We start from the raw sequence: 14,806 nt of genomic DNA on the forward strand, positions 1-14,806 counted from the left end.
CCTTCCCAACTCAGTCAGTCAGAAATAACTCTTCTTTTCTATGAACCATGATTCCAAAGGAGAGAACTTGGAAATTCTTTAAAAACAAAAAATAGCTGAGGACTTAGCTAATGACAGGGGAAACTGTCTGTCCCTTAGGGATACAGCCTGTTCTAAAAGCCCAAGGAAAATACTCATACTTGTCTTATGTGGGGAGGAAAACAGAATGCTTTCCTTTTCAAAGAATTTATTTATTTTATTATAAGACATATAGGTAAAAACTTGCATATTTTGAAAAATATAAAAAGGTAATAAAACAGACATTTTTCTTAGTAAGAAATACGCTCATAAATATGCTTTATCAAATGTTAAAATGGTTATTTGCAAAATAATAATAAATATAATTCAGCTGTTGCATACAAGGAGCAGCCCAAAGGATGGGGCATTTGTATGTTTGGAGGGGGAAAAAACAGGCTTCTGATTATATTTAAAATTTTGCACTCAGGGTTATTAATATAGTTGAGATTTTTTTAAAAAAATATTTTATGATAGCTCCATGATTTCAAAAACAGCAAGACATAAAAGATGATTTGACTAAGTAGAATTTGGCAAAAAAAAAAGTTTCCTCAAAATAAACACTTTTCTAAAGACACATAAGTAAACAATTTTTTGAACCTATAAGTAGTACACATATCAGCTCCTAAGTCTACAAATCTCTGTGGTCTTTAAACAAAAACTGGTAGTAAGCCTCAGTTTCCAGCAAATTCTAACAAGTCTCTTCACTGGAGCAGTAATAGTCACAACCATGATGAGGCCAGCTCTAAAGATGTCGTTCCAGGGATATAAGAATGCAGAGAGCCCTTCTCCTTCTAATAAACTACCACCATTTTCCTACATTTGTTTATGACCCAAGGACCTCGGATTCACATAGACCAACACTGAGCAAAACTTGAATGATAAAACACTCCTATCCTAGGCGTTCTTCACAAACATCAATATTCTGCTGTCCAAAGGAGAGAAAAACTCGTGTGAACCCCAAACATGCCCTTAAATGAGTCTGAGGCATCCACATAGCAGGTCAAGCTTTTCCTATGAATGAATACTGACTCTTGACTCTTGACAGAGATCTTTCATTCCCCGTACACTTGATTGCCCATCAGGCTAACCTATTGGTTCCCGTCTGCAATAGAGGAAGCCGCGTCTAACAATGCTTATGTATCCAATCTAATATAGATCACTGGTCCCAAAAGCCTTCAACGATGTCCATCAAGGAGACATCTGGATGACACTGGGTGCCTAGAGCACAGACAGGTCATGGCAGGATTTCGACTTGAGCTTGAAAGCCATGTTCTTGTTGTTTTTGGCCACAATTTTGCCCCAGAAGCGCCTGGCTTTCCTGGGGATGCTCTCCCGCCTCTTCTGGTAGGCCAGCCTCCTCTCATTCTTCTCCTTGCTGTCCCGGCGCAGGCGGACCTGCCGCACAATGCCCTCAAACAGTTCCTTCACGTTGTGCTGCACGGCGGCAGAGGTCTCAATGAATTTGCAGTCGAACACCACAGCACAAGCTCTCCCTTCTAGAGAGGAAAGGGGGAGAAGAAAGTCAGAAGGGTCACAGAGTGTGATCATGTACAATATGGCCAAGCTGGAGAACACTCTAAAACTGCCCTAGAGGTAGCACGGGGCAGCAGGCTATGTTATAGGTAGAAGGACACACTACAGCATGCATCCTCCCCAGGGTCTGAGAGGAAATCGCTCATAAGAAGATCCCAGGAAGCCGGCCAGATCTGACAAACTCACTATATGAAAACCCAGTTCCATCAAGTCTATGACATGAATTACAACAGCAAAAGTCATAGCGTTCTGCAATTCTAACAATACTACTTAGCTTTCCTCTCTTTTAAAAAAGTGTGATTAAGACTATACTTTCAGGGATCATTTCTATATTTCATTACTTACAAAGTATGATTAACTGAGATCTTTTGTGGGAAAATGATTTTATAAATATACAGTACAGTTCCATCCAACTATCCAAGTGTTTCTAAAGCTCTCGATTTAAGATACTCCATTTCTTTTAAGGTCACATGTCCACATTTTAGTATGAAATGATGTGAACACAGAATACCATTGTGTCCTAGTAAGACGTTCCCACCCGTTGGAAAAAAATAGTCTTGACTGAGCAGGGACTGAAAATGCCAATTTTTTTTTTTTACAGTTGTACTAAATCTACATTGAGCCAATATGATCTCAAAGGCCCTAAAAAGAATACGGAGACCTACTCATCAAATAAGAATCATGCTTGAACAAGGCTCAAGAAGCATGTGTGATCCCATCAGTCTGATGTCCTCACAGAAGTTTACAAAGGACGGGGTGGGACTAGAGAGCATTAAATGGAATGTCAACAGGCAGAGTATAAGGCTGTCTCTTTTGAAAGTCTCCCTCACGAGTCTTCCTACCCCGAGTTCCTCTCCTTGCATCCATATGTGGCTTTTCCTCCCCTGAACTTGGGATCTGCTTGGAGAACAGAAGGATGGGCAAAGGGTAAAGCTGTCAGGAAATTCCTGAGGATGCTCTCCTTTCTAAAGTAACTCTGGGAGAACACCCAAGGGGGAGTGGGTACCCTAGACCTTCAGGTAGACCAGAGGATACAGAGAACAACGAATGACTGATACAAACAATGGGAACCATGAGAGTCTTCGACAATATACATCAAACTGCACAGAGCATCCCACTGAGCCCCTGGATGCAGCCTTGCAGGGGAAGGAGAAAAGAACCTGCTGGTGGACCAGTGTGTGCCGTGCAGGGGTAAAACCCATATCACACACCCTCTCACCTGACACAGACACTTCTCGACACCGAACTAAGTCACTTTTGTTGCCAACCAAAATTATAGGAATGTCTTCTGCCTGCCGGGCCCTGCGGAGCTGGATCCTCAGCTCAGACGCCTTCTCAAAGCTGGCTCGGTCTGTGACAGAGTACACGACCAGGTAGGCGTCCCCAACCTGCATGCAGTGCTCACGGAGCCATTCATTCTCCCCCTAATGAAATAAAAAGACTTTCCATGAGCTCAGGCTAGCCTAAAAATTGAGGTGCCATTGTGCAAAGAAACTGTATGTCTATCCCAAGGAAGAGAAAACAAGAAAACTGCTTATAAAACATCAAAACGAATTGGTCTTTCAGGATATCTAGAGATGCAAAGAAAGGCAGTCTGTATTGTTTTTATATCAAAAAGCTTACTTTCCCAGTTATTACCATAGCTTGAGCTGATACAATACATAAGTACTCTGACAAACAGTCTTTTCTGACTCCTTAAAAACTTCCTAATTAAGAATTAAGAATCTTTTTGTAGAAATAGGAAGGTTCTCAATAAACAATAATCTTGCATATTTGCTAGGAGGCCCAAAACCTGTCAACAGCCATGTTGGAATCCGAGATTGAGAAGGCCAACTTCACACAAGGTGGTTCTGTGTCATTGAAAATAAGTGGCCGAGCTTGTTTGAACTTTCCCTAAAACAAATACACTTCTTGTGATTTTTAATAGAACTCAGGGCAAACCACTGCAATTTGTTTGTTCTTCAGGGCTCATCTGTGAACGACCTGTTCCCCAGAACAGTCTCGTTCTTCAGAAGTAAATGCTTTTAATCAGGGAAATGAGCCCTCCTTGTCTGGAACATCTACTATGTAGGACAAGGTCACTCTGGCACCAAGCAGCCTGTTGAAAGGCAAGCCCTAAAGGAATACACTGGCAGCTACCAGCCCTGCATACCTTATTTTCCCACATGTCCAGGAGGATAATGGTTGCACTTTCTCCATCAACGACCAGGGTGCGCTCATATGTATCTTCTAGAAAAGAGAGAGCATTGTTATCTGTCAGATGAATAAGAAATAATTCAGCATAAGTGGTTCCTGTTGACTTTACTCTAGAATTTGTACTCTGGGGGGGACTGAGGATGCAGCTCAGTCAGTAAGTGCTTACTGTACAAGCACAAGAACCTGAGTTCAGTCCTCAAGAATCCACGTGAAAAACCAAGCATGGTGGAAAGAAACTTGGAATCCTTGTTTTGAGGAAGCAGAAGCAGGCAGATTCCCTAGGGTTCAATGGTAGGCCAGCCTAGCCGAGAGTCTCTGTCTCCCAAAATAAGATTCATGCCAATGGAAGAACACCACCCAAGGCTGACCTCTAGAATCCAGAGGCACATGCACACATATCCACACATACATGCCCCCACATGAACATGTATCTTTCATATACATGAATATTTATATATTCATGGGTATATGTGATATATGTGAATATATGAATATATTGAGAGATAGAGGCAGACAGACAGAGAGAGACAGAGAATTTACTTCAAAAACACCATTTTAGGAGCTGGAGACATGGTTCAGTGACCTCTGATCTCTGTGTATAGGTACAGGTGTATGTGCACACACACATACACACACACTTCTGTTCTCCTTCAACATACGACACACAGTCTTCCAGTCACTAAGCAAATTTCCCACAGCTCTTGTGAAAGGCTAAATAGCTTGAGTTAAAAGGAAATCATTTTCATCATTCTTGGGCCTTTTATGGAGGAAAGCCATTTATAAGGATAAATAAACTCCCTAAGATCTTTTGACTCCAATTCAATGGCTGAAGCTATGAGAAATCATTAACTATAAGCTCCATTATGGGACATTTTCACTATAAGCCCTATTTCCATAATCTTTATGAGAACTCCACTGTGTTCCAGTGGGAGACCCCTGAACATTCACTGGAAACTTCAGAAACTTGGAGCTCAGCAATGTTTCTCCTCTTTGCAGAAGCACAAGAAAAAATATTTTGAGATGGCCCCTAATTAGACCATCTTTTTCTTTAACCCCCATTTGCTTTGTTATGTTGAGATGGATTCTTACTAGTAGCCCTGGCCAGCCTAGAACTCACTACACAATCAGACTGGTCTAGAAGTTGCTGAGATTACAGGTATGTGTCATTGTTATATAGAAAGTAATGGAAACTTCTCCTCTGAACTTGAGCCTAAATTGGCTGTGGGTGAAGGGTGACAACAGTCACGGACCAGAGGAGCTCCATCTGGAAGAAACGAGCTGTCCTGGGATATTTGAGAGAGGATTTCCCATCAACCCTGTGCATCAATCTCATGCATACTCTGAGGTTTTCTGTTTTTAGTTCCATCTTTTGGAAATTATAACTTTCCGAACTATTTATCTCTTTTTGGCCCTTGAGCCTGAATCTCTTACTTTATTTTTTTTAAAGATGTATTTATTTATTTTATGTGAAGAGGGCATTGAATCCAATTACAGATGGTTGTGACCCATCACGTGGTTGCTGGGAATTGAACTCATAGACCTCTGGAAGAGCAGCCAGTGCTCTTAACCCCTGAGCCATCTCTCCAGCCAATCTCTTCCTTTAGATATCTGTAGGGCTCATTCCTGCTAAGGAGATGCTCTCTGGGTGTGAGCTTAAAATTGCATCAGAATTCTGAGCTTCTTTTCCTGATCTATGAATCTTTGTGTTACCTGCTCTCTAGCATGCGACCCTGGCCAGGAACTCACTACCCCGTGCTATATCCTCCTCTGTTTTGTTTTCTGAGCCTCGGTCCCTGGAAGCTCCGGGACTCTGCATGTGTCTCCCACTCCCACCGTGCCTCCCCGAGTGCTGTGCTGCATGTTCAGTAATGATTTAGAAATGAATGGGTCAATGAATGGATGAATGGGTGGATGTACAGATGGAATTAAATATGCACAGAGAATCATATGACTGTTGCAACAGGCTGGAAGAACATCCATCTTTATTAGAAGAAGTGATGGCGAGACTATCATATACATCCCCCTGGTAAATGCTGAAGAGAAAAGGTAAAACCAATGCATGGATATGCTTCAGAAAGCCTTCCTCTGGGGAAGGAAACGTAACATAACACATCAGTGTGAATGGCTTCTAATGCGCTTCTAAACCGAATGAATGCAGGCAACTCACAAAGGATGTATAATGTGGGATGGATCCATCACTGAGAAGCTTCTCGCTATCAGATGCTCAGTCTAGTAGCAGCTAAGGAAAAGTCCTCCCCTGTCTCTCTCCAAAGAAGTTTCCTACTGTTCCCTCTTCCAGTTGCGAAGCGGTCCCATTGCTCTGTGACTGTTGGATACTGCCCTTTGCATAGCCAGCACACCTTCTAATGGACAAACACTTCTAATGGGCCTATTGTCCACTAACTTCTCAACTCCTCCCTCTTAAAACAAATAAAACAACCCTGCCCTTACGTCAGACCCTTAGAGCAAGCATTACATTTCCCAGTGCTTGCTAATGCCACCATGAGCTCAGTTGCACTCAGTGGCTCTGAGCGCCTCACCACTCAGCCATCACTGGGTACCCAAAGTCTACATAGTGCTGTCCCATGTACTGTGTACTTAACAGCATGTGGAAGTTAAATCCAGAGGACAGTGAAAGAATGTGGGTTTTTGGTTAAATCACAAGCAGGTTTGAATGCGAGCCTTAGGAGCCACTTAGCTCTGTAAGCCTCCACACCTGTAGAGATGTCGATACCTATAGGTTCTGTTCTTATACACATTACCAAGAGCACATTAGAAAGTGCCAACACATAGCATAGGCCCCACGCTGGTGGAATGAGTGAAAAGCACCAACATAAGATTATAAAACCCCAGCCTCTACACCCAGTTTCCCCAGGGGTGATTCACCGCATCACTCATCCTCCGAGACCCTGTTCCTGCATGGGCATAGGAATTCCGTAAGGACTGAGATGAACATCAGCAACCATGAGGCCCCTCCCACTGCAAATGCCCATTCTGAGTATTAGCTCCTCCTCTGCTGTCTTCTAGCGCCCACCAGCCTGTACAAAGAGCAAAACAGCTGCACAACACCAGCCCTGTTTCTCCCTTGACCCTTGCTTAGCTATAGTCCCTGAGACCCCGGAAGTGGGGAAAGAAATGGATGTTACATCAGAGAACCATCATTCATGGCCATCCCTGGGCTGCCATGGAAGCAGTAACTCCCTAACACCAAGACAGCTGAGGAGAATCAACCCTTTCCATGAAATGGGCTGTTGCAGTGAAGAGGAAGATTTGCACACCTTGAATAGAGAGAAACCATCTTTCCCAAGCTTAGCCCTCTCCACCCCCCAAGTCTGCCTGAAGATGTATGTTTTAACTGAAAGTGGGAACAGACCGTGTGAGAAGCTCACACACCGAACAATCCTTCCTCCATTGCTACAGCGGTAAGCATGGGGTACAGCTGTTCTGGGTGTGTGCACTGATGTTGAAGTGCTAGCTGAAGGACACTGTATGACAACAACTGGCTACCCAGTTGTAATTTCCACCCCAGAATATAAAAGCTGTCACCTGTTGTTGTATAATGTATGTTTGTATAAAGTGGGTCTAGAAATAGGTAAGGATTAAATAAATAAATCCTTGAAATAGGTCACATGGAGAAAATCATCTGGAAGACCTGTCAGGCTCTACACAGGGCATTTATCATCATCTTTATATTTCAATTTTTTAAAAGTTACTATGTGACTTCAAATATAGCACTTGACCTACTTACACTTGCAAATGCTTCGAATGTTAGTGGAAACAAACTAATTGATCCACTCTAACAGGTTTCTTGCCCCCAAATCAGTTCGGTTTTATGCGTAGTCACAGAAAAGTATCCGTAGTGATGAACTCTCCAAAACTGGTCCAGGGCAGAAACAGCCTTCCTGGACCCCTCAGACCTGACCTTCAGAAAGCCACTTGATAACTTGGGTCAACAAATTTGGTCCTGTGTTCACATATTCCTGTCTGGTCTTGTTTGTACTTGAGGCTCTGTGCCAGCAGATAGGATTCTGTCACCCAGCTCGGTATTGAGAAGGCATGTGTTTTCCCCTAATTCTGGAGATACATTTTGTTTTAATTTGTTGTTTTTTGAGACAGAATTACATAGCCCAGGCTAGCCTCAAACTCTCTGTGTAGCTGAAGATGACCTTGAGTTTCTAGTCCTTCTGCTTCTTCCTTCATGGTGCTGGGATTATAAGTGTGTACCCTTATGCTTGGCTCCCAATTCTGCAGAAAAATGACCATTCCCTCTTGTTCTTCCTGCCTACAAGACAGAGCCCACCAGGGCTGGGCCACCAGGGATAGGCTACCAGGGATGGACCACCTACCTCCCAAGACCTCACAGTCGCTGTCCAGGCTGTCGTGCACACCTGCAAAGATGTTGGCCAGGGTGGACTTGCCCACTCCTTGCTCCCCTATAAGCACTACTCGGTAGTAGGTGTTTCCAGACTCAGAAGAGATGACCGAGTCTGTGGAGTCGGAGGACCAGCTCCGTCGGCAGTGGTCTTCAGGAGCAGTAGAGTGCCGGTTGCAGGGGTGGGGATCCTTCTGGACCATCAGATGCCTGCCATCAGCAGGGATGCTCCAGCGCTGCTGTGGCTGCATGCCCACAGTGCCTTGGCGCATGGTGACATTATTCAGAGTCATTGTGGGATCCTAGGAATCACAGCAGTAGAGATGGCAATATTATTAAAAATGAGCCAGGCCCAGGGGAGCTCAACACAGTCATCACTGGTGCTTCATTTGATGGGTATGAATTCTTAATATAAGGGACAACTATGAAACTGTCCCTAAGCCTAGCAAGCAAAATTTTCAACTACACACATACAGACATACATACACACACACACACACACTTAGCTTCTCAATCAGGTTGTTATTTATAGTACCAGTAACATCTTCCATTGCCCATAAGCTTCCTCCATCGTTAAAGGAGCTTTGGAAATCCCACTGGAAGTTGGCACAGAAGCAGCTGGAAGGAACTCATTGCCTCCAGAAATGGCTTTACCATCAGCAACAAGTCAGTGCTGCTGGGGACCAGCTGGCCAGGTTAGCTGTGCTTGTCTAAACATGGCTCTTAATTGCACCAGCGTCCTGCAGTCTTTTGTGCCTCAGTGGGAAACACGTGGCAATGACATCACTCCCCTGGCTGGACTGGACAGGCACTTTGGGGGACTTCCATGTTTAGTAAAGTTGCCCTGATGTTCTCCAGCTGCCTGAAGAGAGAGTTATTTGAGGAGTGGGACAGTTTCTGTTTGAGGTTTAAGCCTCAGCTCTCCCTTCTTACCCACAGATACTGTGTAGCATACCAGCCCTGAGCCTGGTTCTTCTGACAGGGGAAGGACCTGCTCACATTCAGACACATCACACTTGTACAAAAAAGTACTTCATTCTTAAGGAACCTCGTCCACTCCAGGATTTAATTAGCTCAGAATTCCACCTTTCTGAAGTAAATCAGAAGATCAGAGACTAGGCGAAAAGCCACTCAACAACTTCCTACAACTTTCTCCTTGCAAGAAGATCGCCTCGCCTGACAGGCAGTCTGTTCTGCCAAGAGTGCCCGAGATAACACAGCAGTATCCACTCCACGGTTAACTCAACAAGCTCCCGGCGTGAGCGCAAGGATCGCACTCAGCTCACACACCCTAGTCCATACATCACACCTATGCCACTAGCCAGAACCAGCCGGTTTCTTTTTAAGTCTTAAAAACAGTCCCTGGGTTGGCAGACTTGCGTTCAGACCTTGAAGTCTGACGCCTGGCCACCTAATCTGTAAGGTGACACTCCTCCGGAATTGAATTTAGGAACCCCCATCAGAAGCGCATCCTTTGCACCTGAACTTCTTTTTATCATGGCAGAACCCCCGGCACAGACCTCACGGTCTAGGGGCTCCCTTCCCAATTTAAAAAGTTCGGTGACCAGGAACGCCCCTTCCCGCAGAGGCTCCCACTGGGACTGCCCCTCAACCATGCCCCCTTACTTGGCTGCACGGGGCCGCTGGGTGGGCGTCTGCCGTCGGTCTGCACAGTGCCTGCTGCCTGCTGCAATGCCTGACGCCTGCGATGCGGGCTCCGCAGTCCGAGGCCGTGTGATGTCCGCTGGCAGTGCCGCCTCCTGAAGCCTCCGCGGCCCGCCGCCGTTTATAGCGCGCCCGGCAGCCCCGCGACGGGGCTTTTCCGTGACGTCAGCGCTCCCGCCGGGAGGGGGCGGCTCTGCAGCAAACTCTGAGTTACAGCCACTTGGCTAAATCAGTTACTCGTAGTCATGTGACTCCCATAGCCCCTTGAGGGGAGTGAGAGGGGAAAAAAATGACAGTTCAATCGTTGGCCTTCTTGATTTTGTTTTATTTTCTTTTTATCAGGTGGACACTGGAAAAATACACTTAGTGCTACTTAATCGCCCTTCCCAGCAGAGCACTTGTGAGCTGTCTGAATAAAGGATGGGGAAAGAAGCAGGCCCGAGTCGCGAGTCCAGCTTTGCCAAGAAAACAGATCGGTCTGAGTGAGCCGGACTCCGGCCTCCAGGATGGGGCTACAGCCACCCTGAGTGGACAGGCCACCTTTACAGCATGCTCTGAGAAGCAACCAGGCCCTTCCTGCTTCCTGTCACCTTCTCTCTGGGTTGGGGACATACTGCTTTGTTTCCCTCTTCTGGCAGAGATCCAAAGAGAAGGGGCCGAAGGAAAGAGTGGAGGAGACCTTGAAAAAGGGCAGCTCTGCTCCAAGCAGCTTGTGCTAAACACTGCTGTCCTCCTGTCTTGGCCACAATGCTGAATCTCCTCAATCAGAAGTTTAATCACACCCCAACTGATGCATCTCAAAATCAAGCTGCTTAGCCTGGCTGGCACTGTGGCCAGGAGCCAGGGCTTCCCAGCCATGGGGAGATTTGAAGGCTCAATCCCCTGAGAGACTGCTACTACCATTTGCTAAGATTTGCAAAAGACCTGTGGTTCTGGTGGGCCTGGAGAACCTTGCTCCTTACAACAGTTGTGGATTGAGAACAAGATGCGCTGCAAGGGAGGAGACCTGCCCAAGGTCAGGGTGGTGGCAGAGGCAACATTCAGAGCCTAGTTTGAGTACCTTTTAAACTGCACCAGTAAGTGACCTCTTCCCCAGGACATGTGTATTTCCCGGGGACATGGGCATTTCCCACGTGCTGTGTTTAGAATCCGTGCTAGCCTTTCCAACACATCCATCTGCTTTTCCAGCCAGCTTCTGCTGTGGGTTGGCTGGTGGCTCCTCGGGAAGCAGCCAGCACCAGTGTCTGTTGGAGTGGCTGGGCTGCTCTGTGGTTGCAATGGCATCCCAATTTTCCCGAAGGCATCTATACGATTTGGGAATTATCCGAGTGACCAGCTGCTGAGGCCTGTCAGGGACCAAGTTGGCAAAGGTAAAATCCACCAAATAAGAAAGATTTAGAGAGTCTTAGTTTCAAAGGTGGAGCCCCAAACTTATTTATGCACAAGGAAGATAAGAGCCAGAGGGATGAAGGCCACAAAGGAAGGAGATGGCCAAACCAAAAGTGTATTCTGGGTACCATAATGCTCCAGATACTGCTCTTCACCGGCACGGTTTTCCTCACTGCTGACCAGTGGGAAGGGACACAGATATAGAAAGGAAATGAGGAAAAGGGACCAGGGAAGGGGAAGAAAGATGGAGACCGGGGGGTGGGGGGGAGGATGGTGGAGAAGGAAGGGTGGGGTGGGACAATCACACAACTGTGAATACATCTTTAAGGAAAGACATTTCCACGCAGATATCCTAAGAACCATCCATGTTTCCTCCCAGGTCTCTTACGCTGTCGACTGTTCTCAACAGAAACAATATGGGGTAAACTGATGGTGTGGCGTCTATAAGCATATCACACAGTCTCTTAAGCCTACTTCTTCACATTGATGAGAAGCTCATATTGGGGGATGGGGTGATGGCACATAATTAGAAATAAATTTTAAAAAAAGGAAAAGTAAGAACCTCACATCAGGGAGCTGTGGAGATTGCTCAGTGGGGAAGGTGCTGCCAAGCAAGCACAGGACCTGAGTTCAGCTCCTCAGCACCTACAAAGAAGCCAGGCGTCGAACACAGGCCTGTAGAGCACGGGCCTGTAGCGTCAACACTGGAGGGCAAGGCAGAGATGAGCAGAGACCAGGGCTGGCCAGCCTAAGGAATTATGGGTCAGGGAAAGACCCTGATTTATAAAACAAGGTGGAAAGCAACAGAGGAGGACACCCAAAGAGTTCCCCTCTGGCCTCTACCCATCATGCACAGGCAAGTGCGTGCGCATGTGTACACACACACACACACACACAAGAGCCTCTCATTAGTAATATGACTGTGTGTCTGGGCAATATCTTGAATTGTTTCCATTGGCATATGTGAAACACTCCAAAGAAAATGTAATGGTTGAGGAGAAAGGCGGTACAGCAATGATATGTTTGAAGAAAATAATTGTCTGAACTTTTAAATTTAAAGAATTTTAAAATTGTCTGTCCCATAAGAAGTCAGATGCTGACAAATGAGAAAATACTAATGTAAAACAAGTTCCAACCGAATGATAAGTGAAAATTTAGAGAGAAAAAAAAAACTATACCTGCAAAGCACAATTAAGAGTCAAATCCTATCTATCGGAGTCCCAACTAGCCTACCCAGGATTCCAGCTCCTAGGACCAGCTGAGGGTCTGAAACTACACATTAAAGGTAAAATCATGGCATCTGAGCAAGTGGCAAGTTGTGAAGAGGAGAGACTGGCAGCCTCTTGCTGGTTCTTATTCTGTAAATATCTTCTCCACATCCTTTGTGCCAGCATTTGAAGCTTCCTTAGGTCCTAGCAAAATGAGCAGCTGGAGTCTAGCAGGACCTAACACGAGAACAACAACAACAAAAACAACAAAAAAAATCACCTTTCTAAGCAACACACAGGCTTTAGCCCCGCTGGACCTCACAATTCCTCCTACAGTTATACAGGCAACACTGGGAGACGCCCTGATAACAGCTCTGTGTAGCAGAGCCATGCTTGCTTGATTTCTAGCAGGGCACATGCCCCTCTGCTCCACAGAAGCCTAACCAGTCCTAGGGGAAACAAGTCTCTTCCTAACGCCCATGACCTTCCCTGGGTCACATTTCCCTAGTGAGCAAGGCTCCTTTCTCCTGCTCTCTTCTCCACATCTGAACAAAGCCCTGAGTAAGAAGATTACCTTGGGGTCTGCCCATGTCACTGTGCCTCTGCCAGTATGGAGACCTGGGCATCAGCTTCCAGTATTTCAGATGGGATGAGAGAGAGAGACCAGAAGTGGAGAAAAAGCAAAGCCTTTGGTTCAGGATGTGAATATGAGTATTGGGGGCATGTCTCCCTTAATCACCGACAGACTATGACCTTGAAGATCGTGCCTTGGAAACCAGGAAGGAGGGAATGTGGGTTCATACATGCCTGGAACTATAATATATCCTATTCCAAAGGCAAAGGAAGCATTCAGTTACCTTTAGCACAGTGTCTTATACCATAGGCTTACTATAACCAAGATAGTGCCAAGGCCTCCATGCAGGGAAAGCTATGCATTGGCAAAGAGACCGCCCTGCAAACGGTCTCCGTTCCCTGCCAACAACCGAGAAGATAAGATAGGTGAGCTTTCCTTCTCATTGCACTTTAAATGTTGTATTGGTCAGCTGTCTGTTACTATAACAAAACAGCTAAGGTAATGAACTTACAAAGTTAGTTTGAGGCTTATGGCTCTGGAAGGTTCATAGTCCAAGAGAGGTGGTTCCCTTCTCCTTGAGCATCTAGCAAGGCTTCATATCATGAGGGGAACAGGAATCAGAGGTAAAGGAGCTAACATGGGGAGCTAGAATTGATAAGTCAGTGTCTCTCCACCCCCTTAAGTGACATGCCCCAGTGATCTAAGAGCACTCCATCAGCAGGCCTCCTGAAGACCTTGGCCCACCTACCAATGGCACAAACATGGAGTCTCTTGGGAGCCTGCCTTTCTCACAGTCAATCACTGGGCGTTCAACCCATGGTCTTTGGGGGTGGGGGGGGGAGAGTTTCAATATCCAGACTGTAGCAATGTTTGCAATTTAGTACTGTAGCGAAGGTATGCATTCGGTTCCCGCTGTCCTTACTAATTGTGAACATATTTAGCTCTTCCCAGCTTTTCCCTTTTACATTAGCTACTGTCTACTAAAGACATGTGTGATTCCTGCAAGGGCTGAAAGAAAAGGTAGGGGATTTCACATCAGAAAAGCAAGATCAACCCTAGTCCCTGCCTCTTCCTCGCCTAGGACGCCGAGCCTCAGAGGCCCTGGCTTCTGCTGTTCTGCAAACTGCCTGTGGAAGTGCTTATGAACTACAGACCAGGCCATCAGCATGGCAATGACTGTGACGATGACGCAGGAGCCAAGGACTGGAGTTCAGCCACCTGCCCTCAGCTTTGCTGCCTCTTCAGGCTCCAGTTAAATTAATCCAGCAGAATTCAGGACACATGCGGTGGCAGAAGGAAGGGCGGCAAATGTCCTCCCATTAGATGTTACTAGGAAAAAATTAACAAGGAGAGCAGTATGGCTAAGCTCTTTGTAAACAAACAAGGAGATGGGGGGGTCAAATACTCAGCACTCATAATAGGTCTCCACCAGCCACAGAAATACTCAGGGGAGGAGCTGGGGTGGGAGGCAGTGTGCAAAATCTGAGCACAAAAGGAGTTACCCACCCACTCTGGGAAGTCTAAAGAAGGAAAGAATTACTATATGGAAAATCATTGCTTTACAGAAGTAAGAGGGGCTGCCAATTGCGCAATCAAGAGAGCCCTGATTAAGAGAAAATAAAGACTGAAGAAAAGATGGCTAAGAATAACCTCCCAGCACCCAGAGGCCTGCAGGATCCAGATGGACAACCCCTCCAGCTGCATCCCCTTGGAGACCCCCCTTCTCATCAGACTCCTGCTGAGCACACTTAATCCCATTGGGAAAAAAAAAACCTCTTAGCTAGTACCCAGCCTGCTGCAAGCCTCCATGGG

The 14,806-nt window shown here is 45.9% G+C and overlaps 1 protein-coding gene across 1 annotated transcript; it reads right to left on the reverse strand.

Annotated features, from left to right (window-relative positions):
- Positions 1 to 209: 209 nt before the first annotated feature.
- Gem (GTP binding protein overexpressed in skeletal muscle) lies at positions 210 to 14,200 on the reverse strand. Its single transcript, XM_028769263.1, has 5 exons — positions 9,785 to 14,200; positions 8,133 to 8,460; positions 3,743 to 3,819; positions 2,810 to 3,014; positions 210 to 1,553 (listed from the first exon to the last, which is right to left on the reverse strand). The coding sequence occupies exons 2-5, from the start codon at positions 8,449 to 8,451 to the stop codon at positions 1,276 to 1,278; spliced, it is 879 nt and encodes a 292-aa protein (XP_028625096.1). The 5' UTR covers positions 8,452 to 8,460; positions 9,785 to 14,200; the 3' UTR covers positions 210 to 1,275.
- Between the last annotated feature and the right edge of the window lie 606 nt (positions 14,201 to 14,806).

The sequence above is a fragment of the Grammomys surdaster genome, unplaced genomic scaffold (assembly GCF_004785775.1).
Source record: "Grammomys surdaster isolate TR1022 unplaced genomic scaffold, NIH_TR_1.0 64, whole genome shotgun sequence".
Lineage (NCBI taxonomy): Eukaryota > Metazoa > Chordata > Mammalia > Rodentia > Muridae > Grammomys > Grammomys surdaster.

Bases quoted from the DNA above. Each gene is read 5' to 3' on its own strand.
- Gem (XM_028769263.1), bottom strand. From the start codon at position 8,451: ATGACTCTGAATAATGTCACCATGCGCCAAGGCACTGTGGGCATGCAG. The intron at 3,820-8,132 runs GTAGGTGGTCCA...TCTCTTTTCTAG, and splicing joins CGACTGTGAGGTCTTGGGAG to AAGATACATATGAGCGCACC. The intron at 3,015-3,742 runs GTATGCAGGGCT...TTATTTCATTAG, and splicing joins TGGACATGTGGGAAAATAAG to GGGGAGAATGAATGGCTCCG.